At 55.4% G+C, this 18,126-nt stretch overlaps 8 protein-coding genes across 8 annotated transcripts; 4 read left to right on the plus strand and 4 right to left on the minus strand.

Moving 5' to 3' along the window:
* Positions 1–17: 17 nt before the first annotated feature.
* Positions 18–1,139, minus strand: LTHEOB_8963 (Mitochondrial ribosomal small subunit component protein; the record flags this gene model as incomplete). Its single annotated transcript, XM_035518498.1, has 2 exons — positions 18–607; positions 656–1,139. The coding sequence occupies 2 exons, from the start codon at positions 1,137–1,139 to the stop codon at positions 18–20; spliced, it is 1,074 nt and encodes a 357-aa protein (XP_035369862.1).
* Positions 1,140–1,291: 152 nt separating this feature from the next.
* On the plus strand, positions 1,292–1,996 carry LTHEOB_8964 (Glycosyl transferase family 28; the record flags this gene model as incomplete). The annotated part of the gene is made up of 3 exons (XM_035518499.1): positions 1,292–1,616; positions 1,666–1,804; positions 1,858–1,996. The coding sequence occupies 3 exons, from the start codon at positions 1,292–1,294 to the stop codon at positions 1,994–1,996; spliced, it is 603 nt and encodes a 200-aa protein (XP_035369863.1).
* A 1,336-nt stretch (positions 1,997–3,332) lies between these two features.
* Positions 3,333–4,926, plus strand: LTHEOB_8965 (Cupin 1; the record flags this gene model as incomplete). The annotated part of the gene is made up of 2 exons (XM_035518500.1): positions 3,333–3,708; positions 3,791–4,926. 2 exons carry the CDS (start codon positions 3,333–3,335, stop codon positions 4,924–4,926), a joined length of 1,512 nt encoding a protein of 503 aa, XP_035369864.1.
* A 464-nt stretch (positions 4,927–5,390) lies between these two features.
* On the minus strand, positions 5,391–6,361 carry LTHEOB_8966 (Rta-like protein; the record flags this gene model as incomplete). The annotated part of the gene is made up of 3 exons (XM_035518501.1): positions 5,391–5,842; positions 5,905–6,153; positions 6,208–6,361. The coding sequence occupies 3 exons, from the start codon at positions 6,359–6,361 to the stop codon at positions 5,391–5,393; spliced, it is 855 nt and encodes a 284-aa protein (XP_035369865.1).
* A 1,817-nt stretch (positions 6,362–8,178) lies between these two features.
* LTHEOB_8967 (Pyridoxal-phosphate dependent enzyme) lies at positions 8,179–9,268 on the plus strand (the record flags this gene model as incomplete). Its single annotated transcript, XM_035518502.1, has 4 exons — positions 8,179–8,283; positions 8,338–8,561; positions 8,613–8,959; positions 9,015–9,268. 4 exons carry the CDS (start codon positions 8,179–8,181, stop codon positions 9,266–9,268), a joined length of 930 nt encoding a protein of 309 aa, XP_035369866.1.
* Positions 9,269–9,731: 463 nt separating this feature from the next.
* Positions 9,732–10,919, plus strand: LTHEOB_8968 (Pyridoxal-phosphate dependent enzyme protein; the record flags this gene model as incomplete). Its single annotated transcript, XM_035518503.1, has 2 exons — positions 9,732–10,050; positions 10,114–10,919. 2 exons carry the CDS (start codon positions 9,732–9,734, stop codon positions 10,917–10,919), a joined length of 1,125 nt encoding a protein of 374 aa, XP_035369867.1.
* Positions 10,920–11,010: 91 nt separating this feature from the next.
* Positions 11,011–11,907, minus strand: LTHEOB_8969 (Riboflavin biosynthesis protein; the record flags this gene model as incomplete). Its single annotated transcript, XM_035518504.1, has 1 exon — positions 11,011–11,907. One exon carries the CDS (start codon positions 11,905–11,907, stop codon positions 11,011–11,013), a length of 897 nt encoding a protein of 298 aa, XP_035369868.1.
* A 1,500-nt stretch (positions 11,908–13,407) lies between these two features.
* On the minus strand, positions 13,408–16,383 carry LTHEOB_8970 (Chitin synthase b; the record flags this gene model as incomplete). Its single annotated transcript, XM_035518506.1, has 5 exons — positions 13,408–13,545; positions 13,599–15,649; positions 15,706–16,140; positions 16,193–16,253; positions 16,306–16,383. 5 exons carry the CDS (start codon positions 16,381–16,383, stop codon positions 13,408–13,410), a joined length of 2,763 nt encoding a protein of 920 aa, XP_035369869.1.
* Between the last annotated feature and the right edge of the window lie 1,743 nt (positions 16,384–18,126).

Raw genomic sequence — 18,126 nt, forward strand, 5'->3', positions numbered from 1 at the left:
ACCCATGCACGCCCATCTCATGCCTTGACGTTGAAAGTTTGTTTTCTCTTGGACGGAGTCTTGCCCGATTGCACCTGTAGCGGCTCGGGCGTCTCGAAGATGGGGACTGATAAAGACTCGGCAATCACGGCATTTCCATCAATTAGTGTGCCATCTTCCTGTCTCTGCTGGTCGATCTGGAGCCTCTCCTGCCGCCTCTGGTCCAGGTACTTCTTGCGCTCGGGCGTCATGGCCCACTCCTTGGGAAAGTGGTGGAAGACCTTGGGCTTGTGGTGGCGGAAATCGAAGGGCACATCAGCGAAGGTGTCTTTGGGATTTCTGGCCTCGTTGAGCAGGTCGCGAATGACGTCTCCCAAGTAGCGCTTGTTCTGGGCCTGAGTCTCGAAGTGCTCGGCGCTCATCTTGACAACCTGAGTGTCGGGGTTGTAGCGGGGACCGGCCAGCTTGATGAGCTTGTCACGCTGGACCTGGGTAAGGTTGGGGAGATCGGGGACGCTGAACTCGACAACGACCTTGCGCTCTGCGGGATGGTGCTCGCCCATGTATGTGGTGTAGCGGAAGCGGAGGGGGGTTTCGCTGGTCGGGGGCTGGAAGGGCTTTGCGTACTCTACGTCGCAGGGTTAGCAAGAGAAGCAATTGGCAGTGGACGACTCACTCGCTAGCAGCGGCATCTCCCAAGCGGCGATGCGCATGTACTCGCGGATCTCGCGGTGCTGCTCCAGCTCGGCATGACCAGTCGAGGTGATGTCGTCTCCATGCCACTCCTCGTCCTCGCCCATGTCGGGTTCGCCCTCGTTCCAGAAGCCTTCGCGCGGGCGATTCTCTCGTTTCTCGACATGGCCGGCCAGAAGGGCGGGATCGACGCCTTGTAGAATCTGGTGCAGAGCCTGGCCCTTGGTGGGTATATCGTCGCCCAGCACGCGCTTCAGCTCCTCGAATTGGTGATCAACGGCCTCCTCCTTGTCGCCCTCGCCGTCGGCGTCCTCATCCTTCTTGGCGCGCGGAGCTGGGGTGATAGAGAAGTATCGCTGGGGCTGCCACGGCGCGGGCGCATCGCGCTGGCATCGTTGCGATATGCGCAGAGGAGAGGAGCGAGCCGCACGGGCGTGGAAAGCCAGGCGCTTGGCGGCGGAGGCCATGGCAGGGGTGCAATGGGGAGTGTTGGGCGGTGGGTGGGTGGTGGTGCTTCTCCAGAATCTTTGCGGACCACCGAAACTCCCGCGTCTTGGCATTTAAGCTGCCCTTCGCAACCCGCCTTTCCTGCACCTCGTCCGCCAACCCTCACCAGGCCATGTCGCAAAACGGGCAGGAACGCAAGAAGGTCTGCTTCGTCACCATCGGAGCTACCGCCACCTTCGACGAGCTCGTCAGAGCATGCACGCAGCCTGACTTCCTGCGCGCTCTCAGCCAAGAAGGCTATACAGACCTGCTTGTCCAGTACGGCAAGAACAGGAAATTGTGGAAAGAGGTCATCGCCGACAAGGAATCTCTCGACCAACACGGCGTCGACATTTCCGGCTTCAGCTTCCGCGAGAATGGGCTTGCTGCCCAGATGCAGCTTGCCAAAGGCCACCCGACCGATGGTTCTAAAGAGGGCGTCATTGTCAGCCATGCCGGTGCGCCATACTATTCACTTTAATATCGAGCTTTCGCTGATTTCGCCAGGCTCTGGCAGTATCCTCGATGCCCTTCGCCTGAACGTGCCGCTCATAGTAGTCCCCAACCCGTCTCTGCTAGACAATCACCAGCAAGAGCTCGCCGAGGTTCTCGAGCAGCAGGGCTATGTCATTCATGGGAAACTTGAGTATGACTGATATCTTCAAGCCTCGTACGTATCACCTGCTGATAGAAACAAAGCAACCTCGCGCTCTGCATTCCCCAAGCCGAAGAGCTTCGCAAGCGTCAAAGGTCGTGGCCGCCCATCAATAGCGGTCCCCATCGCCGAGCTCCCGGGTTGCAAGGTGTCATGGACGAAGAAATGGGCTTTCTGGACTAGTTCTCTCCGGGAACTACATCTGCGACAAACCAGTCCATGTTTGGGACCAGCTTGGAGACGACATATCCGGACTCTGCATTTACCTCAAAGATACCCACCCGGAGATAAGCACACGGTTGCGCAGCTTCGGCATCTTGTTTTGAGCCTGCGTTTGGATACTTCGATTGAGTCGTGGTCCAAGCACCGCGCTGTATTGCATCAAAAGAGTGTCAATCGGTCCTGGCTCCTTTCCAGCATCGTCCAAGGCCGGCCTCGGATCGATTCGCTCCGCCTGGGTCTGTCGAATTGGAATCAGACCTCGTTCTATCCGTCATCATCCGCGACAGCGAACGGAGGTGCATACATGCTTGCATCTTCCATCGAGAGCTGGGCACCGGGCTTGTCGGCCACTGTAGTGCTTATGCCACTACTTTGATGATTGGCAAAATACCGGCTATCTGACATTGGATATTTTTTTGGCTCAAGGCGAAAACTACCGGAGAATACGCTACTCATCCCTGCATGCTTGTATTACGCAACAGTTTCTCCCTTGACCACTACTGCTGACCGAATACGTATTCAACACGCACGTCGCTCTAAGCTCGGCAAGCCGGATCTCTAGCATGCACTCAACTGATCCTTCAGTATGTGGCGTTGACACTAATGATGCCGGCCGAGCGCATCCCGTGATGCAGTTGAGCGATCTCGAATACCTAGGATATTTTAGCTTACGTCTATTTGAGCCGTCTAGCCGAGCAATCCCAAAACAGCGCAAACTGCATATCTTCCGATACCCGCTTGCCACCTCTTGCACTATTGATTTTTCCGATCAGACGGATAGCGTGAATGATTCATGTGTACATCAAACATCACGGAGCACGATTATCAGTTAGAAGTTTACTGATTGGAGTCCGAGCTTGCTCCCACTTCAGACCATCAGCCTAAAAAGATAACTAACGCTTCCTGGCACAGCCTAACAATAGTAAAGAGTTCACAAGCTTCTGTGCTAAGATGGATGAACGGCGAGGCACAGGCGGCTGGTGATGTAAACTGTTATCCCCTTCTCTGCACGTCCTAAGCCCGATTCAGCCTCCTCCTGTCTTCTCTCCAAACGTTCTCGGTCTGTCTACCATGTTACTGCTCATCCGCAACCCTCCGTATCACAACAATAATGCCTCTCATCCTGTCAGCACAAATGCGTCATCGCGGTTGCTATTATTGACGTTCGTAGCTGTCGACGTCATTCAAATCGGCGAACTTTTGATCAAGGAGACATATTTAAGAAGCGTGTTTAGGCGAGACAGGATGCCTAGAATGAGCGCTAAGGCCTTGCCCCTCCTGCATTGTCGTTATCAATATGACAACCCACAATTTCTTCGCAAGCTTACTAGCAGCAGCTCTCCTGCTGAGCCCCTCGGCTTGTCTTCCTGCTCCACCGCAAGGCTCAGACCCGGGACAGTACAGTAGAAGTGGAGCTACTTCCGGAAGCAGCGGAGCCGATTCCCCGGGTCCTCCAGGAGCAAGCGGATCCCTTCGCGGCCCTGCCGCCCTTCGAGGTTTCAATCCGTCAAGCCCACTCTCATTGCAGTCTACCGTCATACCTCCAGAAGATTTTGAGCTTGGCCCAGGGCAGTCGCTGGATCCAAAGCTTGGTGTCTATATTGATCTCTCCAAGGTGAAGAACCCTCAGCCCATCCGCGGGGGTACCACAGCCTCAACAGATCCTGGTCCACGTGAGTCTCTGTCTTTTCTTTGCTGCAGCTCCACTCTCTTCCAATGCACACTCGCTTGACGCAAGCTAAAGGATTCTCGCAGGAACGGAGGCCTATGATAGGCTCAACTCGGATATCTTTGCTCCCCCTGGAACCGACAGCGGAGATGTTCCCAATGCGAAGTGGCCGCTGGGACTATCACACAATCGTCTCGGTCTGAAGAGCTCGGGATGGGCGCGTCAACAGAACGTCAATCAAATGCCAGTCGCAAAAGCCATGGCTGGTGTTGACATGAGACTCGAGCCTAATGCTTACAGAGAACTCCACTGGCACAAGCAGAATGAATGGGCCCTGGTTCTGAATGGCAGTGTTCGGATTGCTTCCATGGAACAGAACGGGCAGAGTTTCATCGACGATCTGCAAGAAGGAGACGTATGGTTCTTCCCCGCTGGGGAACCACACTCGATCCAAGCGCTTGCGAACGGGTGTGAGTTCCTCTTGATTTTCGATGACGGCACTTTCTCCGAAGACAACACTTTCCTCGTCAGCGAGCTGTTCGAGCGCAACCCCTTGGAGGTCCTCGCGAAGAACTTCCGCACCAACGTGGACGCCTTCAAAAACCTCCCCAAGGGCGAGCTCTACATCTTCCCCGGTACGCCCGCGCCAGCCAACATCAGCGAGCAGAACAGCACCGGCCCCGCTGGCAGCATTCCCATGGAGCAGTCTTACAGCTACCACCTCAGCAAGCAGGAGCCTTACCGTGTCCCAGGCGGTACAGTGAAAATCATCGATCCGAAGAGCTTCCCCATCGCCAAGAACTTCGCCGCTGCCCTCTTCACCGTCGAGCCCGGAGCGATGCGGGAATTGCACTGGCACACCACAAGCGACGAATGGACCTACTTCATCTCCGGCCAGGGCCGCGTCACCGTCTATGATGCGCCCGAGGCGAGTGCCACCTTTGACTTTTCTGCCGGCGACGTCGGCTACGTACCCGTACCTTTCAGTCACTACATTGAGAACACGGGGACGGAACCACTGGTGTACTTGGAGGTTCTACTGGCTGATGCTTACCAAGACGTGAGTGTTGCGCAGTGGCTGGGCTTGACACCAGCGCAGGTTGTTAAAGATCACTTGGGCGTGGATGATGAGTTCATCGCGAAGCTGCCGAAGACGAAGCAGTTCATACTTCCTGGGAACAAGGACTTGTTGGAAACGGACTTCTCAGGTGAGCAGCTGTAGGTTCATAAGTGCATTATTCGGGCATTGATTATAAAGATATACTCACCGCCATGTATGTCTCTGAAATCCTTGCCGGAATTGAACATCAGTGTACATTATGGAATAAACAGATATGACCGATGTGTTGAATTTTCGATATTGCTTTACAATGGTAATTTCTGCGTCATTCGACATCTGCACGAACCCACGATTTTTCTTCCGCCCAGTCACTGTCATTTTCGATCAATGTTGTACCCCCAATTTATATATTTCAATTAGTGCTGTGATGTACATTCTATTTAAAAGTACCAACTCCAAATTTCGTACAAGTCATTAAGAAAAGAGCACAGAACAACTTAATTCAAAACAATCTATCCCATCCGCTTCTCCATAGAGAGGCTCACTCTCCTCCGACGTGCCTCCATCTCCCCTAACCGGCGTGCATACTAACACAGCTCTCATTCACTAGATGACCACACCATTGCCTACTTCCTCTCACGCTCTTGCATAAGGAAGCTACCGCTGCTGGCCTCAACATCATCCTGACCCTTCCTCTTTGGCGGGATCAGGGTGCTCGGATGGTACCAGTTGAAGATGGCCATGGTCAGGAACATCAAAGCCGCATCGAAAACATAGAGGTAAACCTCATTGCTGAGCAGCTCTCCGTCCTCGCCCTGCACGTATTCGATGAGGCGGAAGATAGAACGGACCAGGATGAGCCCATTGGAGACGTAGAGAACGATGAGGTACATCTGCCAGGACACGGGCGTCACGCGGGACGCGTCGGTCGGCGCTTTGCGCAGGCGCCAATTGTAGTGGATGGTCGTGACGATAAAGAGGCCGAAGAAGATCACTTGGACGATCAGGCCGATGGTGATGAACAGCTCACCGCGGTCACGCGCGTCCTTGGAGTCGGCGCCAGCGAGCATGGCACCGCCTGCGGAGCACTTCTGTTAGCTTCCTGCGCCGTGCGATTGAGAAAGGTCCGAGTCGACATACCAACACACTGAACCAGGAACGAGATAACGTCTCCAAAAACGAAGATCTTGGTAAGCCAGTTGACTCGCACAAGAGAGTACGCTTCCCCTCCAGTCAATCTGATTATACGGCCCAGAACCATGTAGATTGATGCTGCAAACAAGGCCGGTCCGAGAAGTAGCAGCAGAGCTTGCAAGATGTATGGTAGCTTCTCGGATTCGGGGTACTGCGTGCTGGCGATAGCGCGGGAGAGGTACCCGATGATTTCAACTATGTCTGGTCAGCGGAAGACACTCAATCATTTGGGAGCCCGGGAACATTTACAGAAACCGCCAATAACAAATGGAATGAAGTACCATGTCCTCCTCTGAACGAGCTGCCAGATATGTAGAAGTGTCGTCAAGGAAAAGAGGGCTGTGAAGATGGCTCCGGCTGCCAGACTGGGCTTATAGTGCTCGTAGTACGGGTCGGTGGCCATGTTGATTGATTTTCGTAGTTTTGTCTCGGGGAGAAATTGGTATGTGAGCTGTGTTTGCGTGAAGAGGGAAGTTCGTGGTGTGGTGATTCAAATTGATGCAGTTCTACAGCACATATTTATTCTAGACATATCGATGTCCAAGAGTTCTGTTCATGCTGCGCCTCGACATGGTTTCTCTATCTCATGTCCTTTGCGACTGTGTACGCAGAGGTCTGCGCCTCTTTGGGCTGGCTTGGCGGTAGCCGTGTTCGGATTCGTGGGCGGGTTCGTAAATGGTCGCTCGCATTCTCTTCTCCGCGTCTCTGATTGGTGTAAGTCCGCAGCTTAGGCCATGCTTACAACTACGAGTAGGGAACTTTAAATCCAGCCACCAGGATTTTAATATGAGATCTCACTTGATCCAATCTTCAGGAGAACACGCATGCGTGTGTTGGTCTAAAGCAATATGAAGTCGGTGTGTTCAGTTAAACGCTGTGTAAACGGCACATCAAAGCCCCATCCTTCCAGTCCACGATACCATCTAACGACACAATTGCAAATCAATTCAGATTGCTATCATCATGGTCGACGTTCAGATACACTATTTTTGGAAGCATTTCACGAGCCAAGAAAGGGGCGCGATAGGGATCGATCGTGCCCACTGGCGACAAAGCGGAGAGCGCACCTTCCAAGGCTGAATCACAGCACCTACACATCAGGCCAAGCCATAATTTATTATGTGCAGATTCTCAGGCGTACAGCCTCAAGTCGACTCGAAGGGTCTGGTTATTACGCCCTCATGAAGTGCCGTCGAAGGCAGCTTCACACCGACCAACGGCCACGAATATTCAGATAATATTCAGACTGAATATACCGACTGCAATATCTAATGAGTTATCAAGCTCACTGGCCTGAATCACTTTATTGGACATGATTTAGATTTGAAACGAGCCGCTGTGGGGTGCCGTGTCTTGAAAAGCGGCCAATTCCAGGCAGCATTCCAAGGCAGACTCGCGGCTGCTTCGCATAGCCCATTTTATGAAGCAAAATCATCTGTCAGGCCATATGGAGAACTGAGAGCAACCTTGAGCCGAGATGTTTTATTTCAAATTATTGGACTAGTACTCCCTCGCGTCTTGCGTCACATGATCATGATGGTCACTGCAAGTTGACTTTAATACCTTATTTCAGAGACAAGTTTTACGAATCGGAAGCCTCTAATTCCCTTGTAAACTACTAGTATCTAATAAGCAACCCACATATATCCATTGCACACCTCCATCGACAGGCAGGTTATGGTATTTATTTTCGGGTACGCCCACCACTAAATGAAAGCGGCAACACCGCATTAATGAGCTACCTGGAACAAAAGAGCATGAAATGAGGACAAATAGCACCTCGGCCTTTTATATGAGGGCTTAAGGCTCAGAGCTTAGGTAATTTTCCAAAATCTCCTTTTTGGTCGATCCGACCCCGCGCGAAAAACGGCGGATGAGTGTCCTTCGCTGAGAGGCTAAGCTTTTCTCTGCTGCCTTGCTTACCTGAATTTGCAACTGACTCGGAGATTCGGGCCCTCGGAATGGCGCCTGTTCCGAATAACATACTTACCCGGCGAGATGGTTGACCCGAGTCACGGGCTCTGGGGTAGGAGGACGCAAATAACCTACAAGCCACCATGTTGCATTAATAATTCTAAGGCAGCAAGATATGTGGATCCCGAAGAGTGAGTGACATATAAGGTAGAGGCTTGGTGCTCACCTAAGTCTTACACAAAGTGCAGCACGCTTCATTCACTGAACCTCAATCACATCCTCATTCAACTCAAACAATCTCTCAAAATGGTCAAAGTCGCTGTTGCTGGAGGCCTTGGCAATGTCGGAAAGACAATCGTCGAGGTTCTGAAGGATGATCCCAAGCACGATGTCATTGTTCTCTCTCGAAAGGTTCGAACGTTGTCAATATTCGATGTCTGACAGCGCTGATGCATACTTGGACAGGCCAGCGACAATGCCGCAGCCCCCGTTGTGGCAGTCGACTACAATAATGTGGACTCCCTGAAGCAGGTCTTGGAGAGCAACAACATTGAAGCGGTCATTTCCGCATTGATGGTGGGCGACGAAGTGGCTTCGCAGTCTCAAATCAACCTCATCAAGGCTGCCGACAAGTCTTCGACGACGAAGAAGATGGTCCTCAGCGAGTGGGGTATTCCTTTCACTGCTGAGTAAATCTCACCTATTAGATACCTTAGACCGAAAAGCTAACAATGTGCCAGAGACGTATCTCCGCTGCCTCATCTGGCGTTCCGTCTTGCTGCGATTGCCGAGGCCCGGAAGACTGGACTTCAATGGACTCGTTTCCAAACCGGTTACTTCATGGACTACTACGGCTTGCCGCACATCAAGAGCTATCAGCAAATGTACATGCCCGTGTTGGATATGGTGAATAAGGTGGCAGCGATTCCTGGTGACGGGAACGCACCAGTGACTTTCACGTACACATTCGATGTTGCGAAGTTTGTCGCCGCGGCACTTGATCTTCCGACATGGGACGAGGAATACCTGATAGTCGGCGACAAGCTGAGCTGGAATGAGTTCTTGAAGCTCGCGGAGGACGTTCGTGGTACGCTGTCCATCCCCCCCCCCCGATTCGAGCCTTCTCACTGACTGCTGAATAGGCTCCAAGTTTGAGGTTCACCATGATGATCTTGACAAGCTCAAGTCCTTCCAAGTCACCGAGCTTCCCCACCACCCTGGGGTTTATCCCTTCTTCCCGAAGGAGATGCTGCAACGATTCTTCTCGGTCTTTGGGCTGTATATGGCCACCGGCAGATTCGACCTTCCGATTGAGAAGGCTTTGAATCAGAAATTTCCGGAGATCAAGCCCATCACGGCGAAGGAATTGCTGGAGCAGGCCTGGAGGGGTAAATAGAGGTGTCATCACGGGCGAAGGCCTTCGTACGAACTCGTATAGTCACTCGTTTTAGCATCGGCTTTCTTTGGCGTGCTTTACTCATGTATTTCCTTTCGAGTTGTCTTCTGCCACTGGCAACTTCTATATATAACCTAATTGAATGTTAGCTAGTGGCTCAACTCGTCCAAATACGTGGGTTTAGAGGATTCAAACATGGTGATTAATCTCCGCAACCAAAAATTTTGATGGGTGCTCCTAGTCTCGATGATATTTGAAGCACCATTCCTAAATGAGTAGCTGTGTCCAAGATATGACAGCGGCGCGTGGGGAAATAGGCCGATTTGTCTCCGCATAAGCCGCGGCGAAGAAGCGGCTCTCCCGAAGGCTGGATGTCGCCAATGGCATAATTGCGCGGTGAGTCAACTTCCCAATTCCCCTGCGCCCGCCAAACCCTTGCCAGTTTCTTCTCTCTTTTCTCGCCATGGCTGATGTCTCCAAGTGCATGCCGCTGTCGCGGGAGTCTGTCGTGGCCGCGCACCAGGCCATCAAACCCCACGTCCATCGCACGCCCGTGCTGACCTGCACAACCCTCTCCAACTTCGTCTCAACCCCGCAGACCGAACATGACCTGAAAGGCACCGAGTACGAGGGGCAGACGCCCGCGCGCCCCAAGATCAATCTCTTCTTCAAGTGCGAAAACTACCAGCGCGTCGGCGCCTTCAAGGCCCGCGGCGCATTCCACGCCCTCTCGCGCCTGACCGACGCCGAGCTCACCAAAGGCGTCGTGACGCACAGCTCCGGTATGCATTCTTCTCCGCGAGAGGACGAGGAAACGACTGCTCGCTGACCACGCGCCTACCCAGGCAACCATGCCGCCGCCCTCGCCCTCGCCGCCAAAACGCGCGGCGTCAAGGCCTACATCGTCATGCCCACCATCAGCACCGCCTCCAAGATCGCCGCCACGCAGGGCCACGGCGCCGAGGTCATCTTCAGCGGCTCCACGTCGCAGGAGCGCGAAGCCGTCGTCCAGGACGTCATCGCCCGCACCGGCGCCATCCTCGTCCCGCCCTACGACCACCCGGACATCATGCTGGGCCAGGGCACCGCCGCCCTGGAGTTCGAGCAGCAGGTCAAGGACCTGGTCGCCGACAAGCCCGCCCTGAGCGTGCGGGCGGACACGGACGCGCTGGATGCTGTGATAACGCCGTGCGGCGGTGGAGGCCTGCTGTCCGGCACTGCCACCGCCTTGAGCGGCACGGGCACCCGTGTCTTTGGCGCTGAGCCCTCGTTCGAGGGCGCCGACGATGCGCGTAGGGGCCTGAAAGAGGGCAAGCGCATTACGAACGTCAAGTCGCTCACGATTGCCGATGGCGTGAGGACCCCCGTGGGAGAGATCCCGTGGTCCGTCATCAGCGACAAGAGCAAGGTGCAGGGCGTATTTGCCGTGACTGAGGATCAGATCAAGTCTGCCATGCGCCTTCTCATGGAGCGCATGAAGGTCTTCATAGAGCCCACTGCGGCCTTGGGCCTGGCTGTGTGTCTCTACAACGAAGAATTCAGGCGTCTGGTTGAGCAGGAAGCTGGAGAGAAGGGTTGGAATGTTGGCATTGTGCTCAGCGGAGGCAACACCACCATGGAGGCCATTGGCAAGCTGTTCGCTGCTTCTTAACCCAAGGCAGAGAGCAGAGAGGGTAGAGACGGAGACTGTTATCGCCGGATAGAGAGAACGGTAGAGCATAAATTTAGAGTATGATACCTCATTACTGCAGCCTTCCACACAGCACCACATCCTCACCTAGAGGACACCACTTGACCTCCTTCAGCCTGGCCGCCGTCACTGGCCTGCCCTCCTCATCCACCCTCCTCGGCGGTGACACCACCACGCCACCCTGCCCCAACCACGTAGGCGCAATAGTGACGATGACCGAGTCCACCAGCTCCACATTCTGCGGCTCCAGCAACTTATTTATCACCCCCGCCCCACCCTCAATCATCACGCTCTCAATCCCCTCCCCAGCCAACCGCCCCAACACATCCCCCCACTCCATCCTCCCATCCTCCCCGGTCCGCACCTCCAAAACCCTCCCCCCACACCCCTCCAACACCTTCCGCCTCTCCCCTCCCACCTTCTCCCCCTCCGCCACAACCACCCATGGCGCCCTCCCCCTCCCCTCCCCCGCCAACCTCAACACCTTCGCCAACGGCTTATTGCTCCCTTCACCACCGCCCCAATCCCACCTCGCCCTCGGATCCACCACCACCGGCCTCGGCTGCCCGCGCAACGGCTCATCGACAGAACCACCATACCCGCCGACGCCCGCGATGCGGCAGTTGAGCGACGGGTCGTCGGCGACGGCGGTGCCCGCGCCGACCAGGATGGCGGCGTGCCGCGAGCGCAGGTGGTGCGTCATGGCCTTGGACGCCGGGCCCGACAGGGCCGTCTGCGTGCCCGGGGCGAGCGAGAGGGCGCTGTCGAGGGAGGTGGCGAAGGTGAGGGTGACGAAGGGACGATGGCGGCGAGGACGATGAGGGTCGGTGGAGGATGAGAGGGACAGTGGTGGAAGGTACGGTTCGAGAGCTGCGGCGTCGGCGGCTGGGAAGTGTAGGGCGTCGCGCACTTTTTGTTGTTGCGGGGGGGCGGCGGCGGCTGACGACATTGTTGGCGGACGATTGATGTTTCTAAGGTTCGGTTGGGGTGTGTGTCTGGAGATAATGGTTGTTAGTTTTTTTGCAAATGGTGGTGGGGTGGGGTGGAAAGATCGACGACGATGCGTCTGCTAGTTGAAGATCATCAGGGCATGCTTGCAGCAGCCTTCAGGTAGATACCTCCGACCGTTGATATTTCAGTCGTCCTTACCGGATAGTGGTTGCCTGAGAAACGGCTTATTTACTTTTTACGACGTCGACCTGGAAATAATTTGTGGCGCGTGGAGTGGCTTGGCAACGTAAGGGACGGCAGCGGGAGCAACCCGTGGGATTAAGCGTTACAAAACAGATAGTACATCCCCCGAGTCAGCAAGGGACCTCTTAAGGCTGAAAACGTGCGTGCTTCTGTGGAGATCGGGTGTGCGTTGCTGAAAGTAGCTTAAATCTACCTTCTAACCACAGATGCTCGTTCCTCTTTTGAGAAGCGATCGGTTGCTGCCATCAGCACTTTTTTCTTCGGTCCCGTTGAATAACGCCATGTGCAGCAATGAAAAGTGCCTGTGACGACATCGTAATAGATTAAAATAATAGTACCATATCCCAGCCATTGACTCTGTTTGAAACGGCAGAGAGCAAGCAGCTGCAAAGAAAGAGCGTCTGGCGCTATGACGTATGCAGGAAGGCTCGCACAAAGCAGTGATCACAATCAAACTCCGGTCAACTTCAAACACAGCAAGGTAAGAGATGCCGGTCTCAGAAGCATGCTCAGGGTTGTTCCCGCCCGGCAACGTCGGCCTCGCTAGCTATCACCCGGTCGCATCGACAGCCATCAACGGCCACCAGCGTCACAGCCTTGTGGGACCAGTCCAAAAAGCCGCTCCCCACGTGCCACATGCTCCTCCTTTTGATGACCAACCGGTCGTCCCGGTCCCCGTCCCGCTCGGTTCAGACGGCACGCCCGTGGGAAGCTTAACGCCCCCGAGCCTTTGCCTTCATCTTACGACATGGCACCCTGGCCCCTCCCTCGGCGGGTCCGCCTGCCGATCACCATCACTTGCGCTTTGAAGTCGACGAAAGACAGGGATATCAAGGACCGCAAATTACCTATGCCAAACAAAAAGCTAAATGCACCACCTGCTACAAAACTGGACCAGAAGGAATTTCGAGGAGAACCGACGGACATTCATCATGGCTAGATTATACAAAGGAGACACCGGCCTGATTCGACTATACGCCCCGTTTTTTTCCAACGTGTATGAGATAACTCGACTGCAGGTCCGGGCCAGCCAGTACGTTATGTGTAACAAGCAAGAGCCCCTGAGATATGCCAGAAATGAGAAAACCAAAACAAGAGGAAGCAGTAAAGAAAACACCCAACACGCCTAGATTCCTCCCTAGGGGCTGATCTGAATTGCACATGGCTATGCATGTACCAGTGCCTGAGATCTTGGACATTGGCACTGCTTCCGAAGAATCTTCGAAATTGCGGGTATCGTTTTGAATGTTGTCGTCTATCTCCTGGCAAAGCAGCACAGGATACCGGTCTTGCCCAGGAACCACAGGCAGCCGAAGAAACGAATCAAAGACATGAAGGCCGTCGTCCACAGCAGGGCCTGGAAGAAGCGTGCCGTACGTTGGGAAGCACCAGACTGCGAATATGTTAGCTTTTGATCTTTGTTTTCGCTCTGCAATCAATGCTTACCGTGAAACCAAACTTATCGAAGTTGTCACTGGTAATGACAACGGCCAGAAGGGCGTTGGAGAAAATCCATGCAGTCGTCAAGTGAGTTCTGAAAGACTTGTACGAATCGTCAAGCGTCTTGGCAGTGTCTTCGACCTCAGGCACGAAGGGCTGCAGAGCACGCTTCACCGTCTGCTCGAACTGACTGTCAATATCCGCCTGAGGAACATCCGGCTCCTCAATGACCGTGTGCTTTCCGTCGTTGTCCGTCTTGGCAGAGGGCAGGACATCAGCCTTGTCGGAACCCTTGGTACCCCAAGAAACATCGTGCCAGTTGGAGAAGGCGTAGACGTTCAGAATGTTGATATACGACGAGGCGATGAGCAGGTACTGCGGGAAAGACGTGAACATGTGCCACGGGTCCAGGTAGAGGAACGAGGCAATGTAGTAGAGACCGAAAGTAGCCGCCAGCGCAATGATAATGATACCGACACCATCCGACGAGAAGAACGACGCAGCGAAGGCAGACGCCGAGGTCGTGTCAAGACCCTGCGAGAGCGGGCTCGTGAACGCCTGGACGACCAGGTACATGGACAGAATGACGACGTAGAGCTGGATCAAACCGAAGACGCAGAACGACACGACATACGAGTAACGCGAACCCTTGGGACGGTTACCGAGCGCGAGAATGAACTGCAGAAGGAGGAATGCCAGGTACGCGTACTTGAGAACCGTGTTGAAGATGGGCGTGACCGTGTTGCCGAAAGGCCAGGCGTTCTTCTGCTGGCCGCTGCTCGACTCATCTGCAGACTCGGGGATACCGACAAGGTCCATGATGACGGTGGTCGTGAGCCAGTAGGAAGCCAGAGCAAACCAGGTAACGAAGAGGGTCGCGAAGTTGTAGACGAGCTGGATGTGCAGGAAAAACATGCGGAGGAAGTTGTGGCCAGATTTGTACATACGGCTGAAGTGCATCAACGCGTAAATACTGGCAGCGAACGAACCGTTAAGCCAACGACGACGCTGACCGATGAATTCGGGCGCACCTTCCGGCACATCGGTTTCACCCTTGGAGGCCTTGACGTAGGTAAGATGCCACTTGGAGCCGGCCTTGGCGACCAGTTCGAAACAGAGAATACGATCCTCGGCCAAGAACATGTTCTTCTTGAAAATGTTCATACCCTCGATACCCTTCTTGCCGAGAATCTTCGACAGGGTGTGGTCACCGTGGAAGTACTGCTCCAGCGGACGACCCATGATAGCACGGAAACGGTAGGCCGAGAAAGCACCAGGCAACACGGAGACGTAACCGAAGGAGGACTCCAGCGGCTTGTCGAGAATGTTACTGATCTTGTACTCGAAGTTCTGCGCGGCGACGAGCGGGTTGACGAGGTTCTTCCAACCCTTACCCAACATGGCGTGAATTTCACCACAAGCACCACCGAGATCCTTGTCGTTGTAGAAAGCCTCCCACAGAGCAAGCAGGGACTTGGGGCCGGGCTTGGTACCGGCATCGATCAGGATGACGACTTCGGGGTTCAGAATGCGGCCGAAAGCAGTGAAGAGCCAACGGTGGGAGTTGATCTTCTTGGTGTTCTTCTGCTTCAGACAGAACATCATCTGGACAGGGGGGAGGGTGCTGGAGCTGTCGTCGTGGGGGCGGATCAGCTGCTGGTTCGGGGTAACCGACAGCTGGGTGGTGTATTCGAAAATGTGTGCAGTCGTCTCCTTTCCGTCGATATCCCTCTTCATGACACCGTCCTGGTAGATACCGATGGTTGCGAGGACGTCGAGCGTGCCCTTGTCGCAAGGATCGATACCATCGAAAACCAAGCAGACGACAATCTTTTGCCAGGCGGGACCACCCTTGTTCCAGAACTCGGACTTCTTCAGGTTGACGATGTCACGGATGTTCTGCATAACACCGTGCAGCGTTCTGGCAGTCAAGACCTTGTCTTCGTTGTAGTAGGTGACGGCGATCAGCAGCTCGGTGTGACGGTTGTACATAGCCGGACGCAGATTGTAACCGTTCTTCAGCGTGAAATCGTTGGGGTCGCAGGTAGCGGCCGTGTCTGGACGCGCGTTAGACATTGGGGGCTGGAAAAAAGTAGGGATCGAGTGGGCTTACAGCGCATGTGGGTGAACTCCTCACTGCCGCTCTCCAGGTCATTGCGGTACTTGGCCTGGATGGCATTCTGAATGGCCGAAGGCACAGGATAATCGGCACTCAGAACGGCACCCTGGACGAGGCGGACCTTACGCGTGGCAGCACGCTTCAGGCCGCCGGCGGCACCGCCGGGCTGCTGGCGCTGGCGCCAGGCCTCGGTGGAGCTCGTCTCGCTCCTGCTGTAGGGCGAGGCAGCGCGGTCCTGGCCTGGGCCGAACTGCTGCGCGGCATCGGTGCCGCCGTAGACATCATCAGCCGCATTGTATCCGTTCTGGTCGTAGCCGTAGGGCGTGCCAGAGCTGGAGCCGTCGGCGTAGGTTTCCGTCAGGCTGTAAGCCGACACGGGGCGCGGCGGGGCTTGCATATGGCCGTCGTGCGAAGGGTCGTCGAAAGGGCCTGCAGACCGGTCAGAAAGCGGTCGGGGGGTGAGTGCGGCGGGATGGGTTACCTTCTCTCGCACCGGTAGGGTTGGGGTGAAGCAAAGAATCACCCTCGTAGGCAGCGTCGGGCTATGGGGAGTTAGCTGAAGGAGGGACTAAGGGTCAGATGGTGTGGACAAACATGGTCACCCGGACGCGACATGTCATTTAGATGGTGGCTCTCGCCGTAGCCATTACCCCCTGCCTGGTGGTAGCTCATGATGTGCGTGCGCGCTTGAGAAAGGGAGACGCGCGGGGATGATCTTTGTGTGATGAGGAGAGGAGCGAGCTTTTTAATAGGGAGGCAGAGGTTAGGGAGAGATTTTGGGCCGGGATCAGCGCGACTCGGTCGGTGTGGAGAAGACCAGAGGAGGAGGCGGGCTGTAGCGACTGCAGGCTCGTTTCAAGCGCACGCTTGTCAGGCAACCAGGGCAACAACGCTTCTTAGAGATGCAGCTGGGCAGCCGCGCGAAACAGGGAAGCAGAGACACCTTCCTGGGCGCGCACGCCACCGCCGCCGCCGTTCTTTAATGCTTTTCTGCCGCTGCCAGCGCGCGCGTTGCTGCAGCAGTGGGCGCATGCCTTTGTCTCCAAGAATAGTACACCCTGCGGCGCATGGATCGGTGTGGTGCGTAAACATTGTCACCCTTAACTTCCAGAAGGACGCACTGGCCGCTCGCCTCTCTCCTTTTCCGCTTCCAGCGTATCGATACCGCGCCCGCCCGAGCGCGCGTGGCTGAGCCCGCTGGCGGACGCGGCGACTACGCTGCCAGCGAACCACACCGCAGCGCGCGCCGGCCTCCCCTGTGTTCTGCGCCGCCGTCGTCGCCCGCCCCGGCCGGCGGCCTTCTCGCGCGCCTGCACGACCGCGCGCTCCACTCCGGCGCGCTGCGCGGCCGCTGGGGCGAGCGTGGCCGCCGCTGTGATTGCGAAGACCGGCGGTGGGGAGCGGAGCCTCTGCCTCGTGTCTGTGATGTAGCACCGGCGTCAATCAGCTTACGCTTCAGCCCCTGCGAGTCTGCCCGCAATTTCATCGCGACAAATACGATCCAGCTCGGCCATTCTGCTGCCGCGTCGCTGAAAATCCCACCGCTGGAACCCTCTCTCCCTGGCCCTCTCGCCGGCCATTGGCCTTCTCCTCACCACTAGCGTTTCGGCCCTGTGGTAGCCCTATCGTATCCGGGAGCGGCGCGCCTATCCTCGCAACGGGGTGATAAGGCAGAGCTGTCTCTGCCCTTTGCACTCTTCGCCTGCCTTTGCGTGTTGCGACGTCGTGCTCTGTTTTGGCGGTGAGCGTCCGGTACGTACAGTCAGCAGTGTGGCTGAACTTCAGCCACGGCGGGTACCAGGAGATCCTTCCAACTCGCCTCTCTCCAATCCAACATCCACTAAGCCCAAGCCCCCGCCTACACATTCGGGTGTGTGTGCAGACCAGAGAGATGCGCTCAAATGACCCGTTCCCCTTTCCAGCCGGCATCCGCTTCCTCAGGAGAATGCTTCAGCTGCCGAAATGCAGCCAAAACATATAATCCAACATCCACTATCCTGTTGAACTGTCGTCCAATGCGGCTGCGCACGTCACCGCAGCACTGGGCGCCCGCTGGCCCCTCTTTTAAACATCCGGCGCGAAGCTTGCCGTTTGCGAAGCTCGGGTGTCGGGGTCCAGGCGTTCGAACCGCCGTATAGATCTGGATCGTAGCCCACGAGCTTCTACGTCAAGGCCAATAATCTACAGCAGACGACGGCTTGCGCGCGTTGTCCTGGGAATGATCTCTACGGAGACCCGATCGGGGATCATTCAAAAATAGTTGCGCGTCGGCAGTTGAAGCATTCATCTTAGACGCATTCAGATCAACATCACCACTTCCCAAAGCAGTTTCCATTCTTCAAGCGCACTTCGACTTTCCCCTTTCGGGCCATGTCCATGTTGTCCGTGCTATATCTATTTCTTGCCGAAGGGTTA

This window comes from Lasiodiplodia theobromae, assembly GCF_012971845.1.
Source record: "Lasiodiplodia theobromae strain AM2As chromosome Unknown scaffold_29, whole genome shotgun sequence".
In the NCBI taxonomy this organism is placed as follows: Eukaryota; Fungi; Ascomycota; class Dothideomycetes; order Botryosphaeriales; family Botryosphaeriaceae; genus Lasiodiplodia; species Lasiodiplodia theobromae.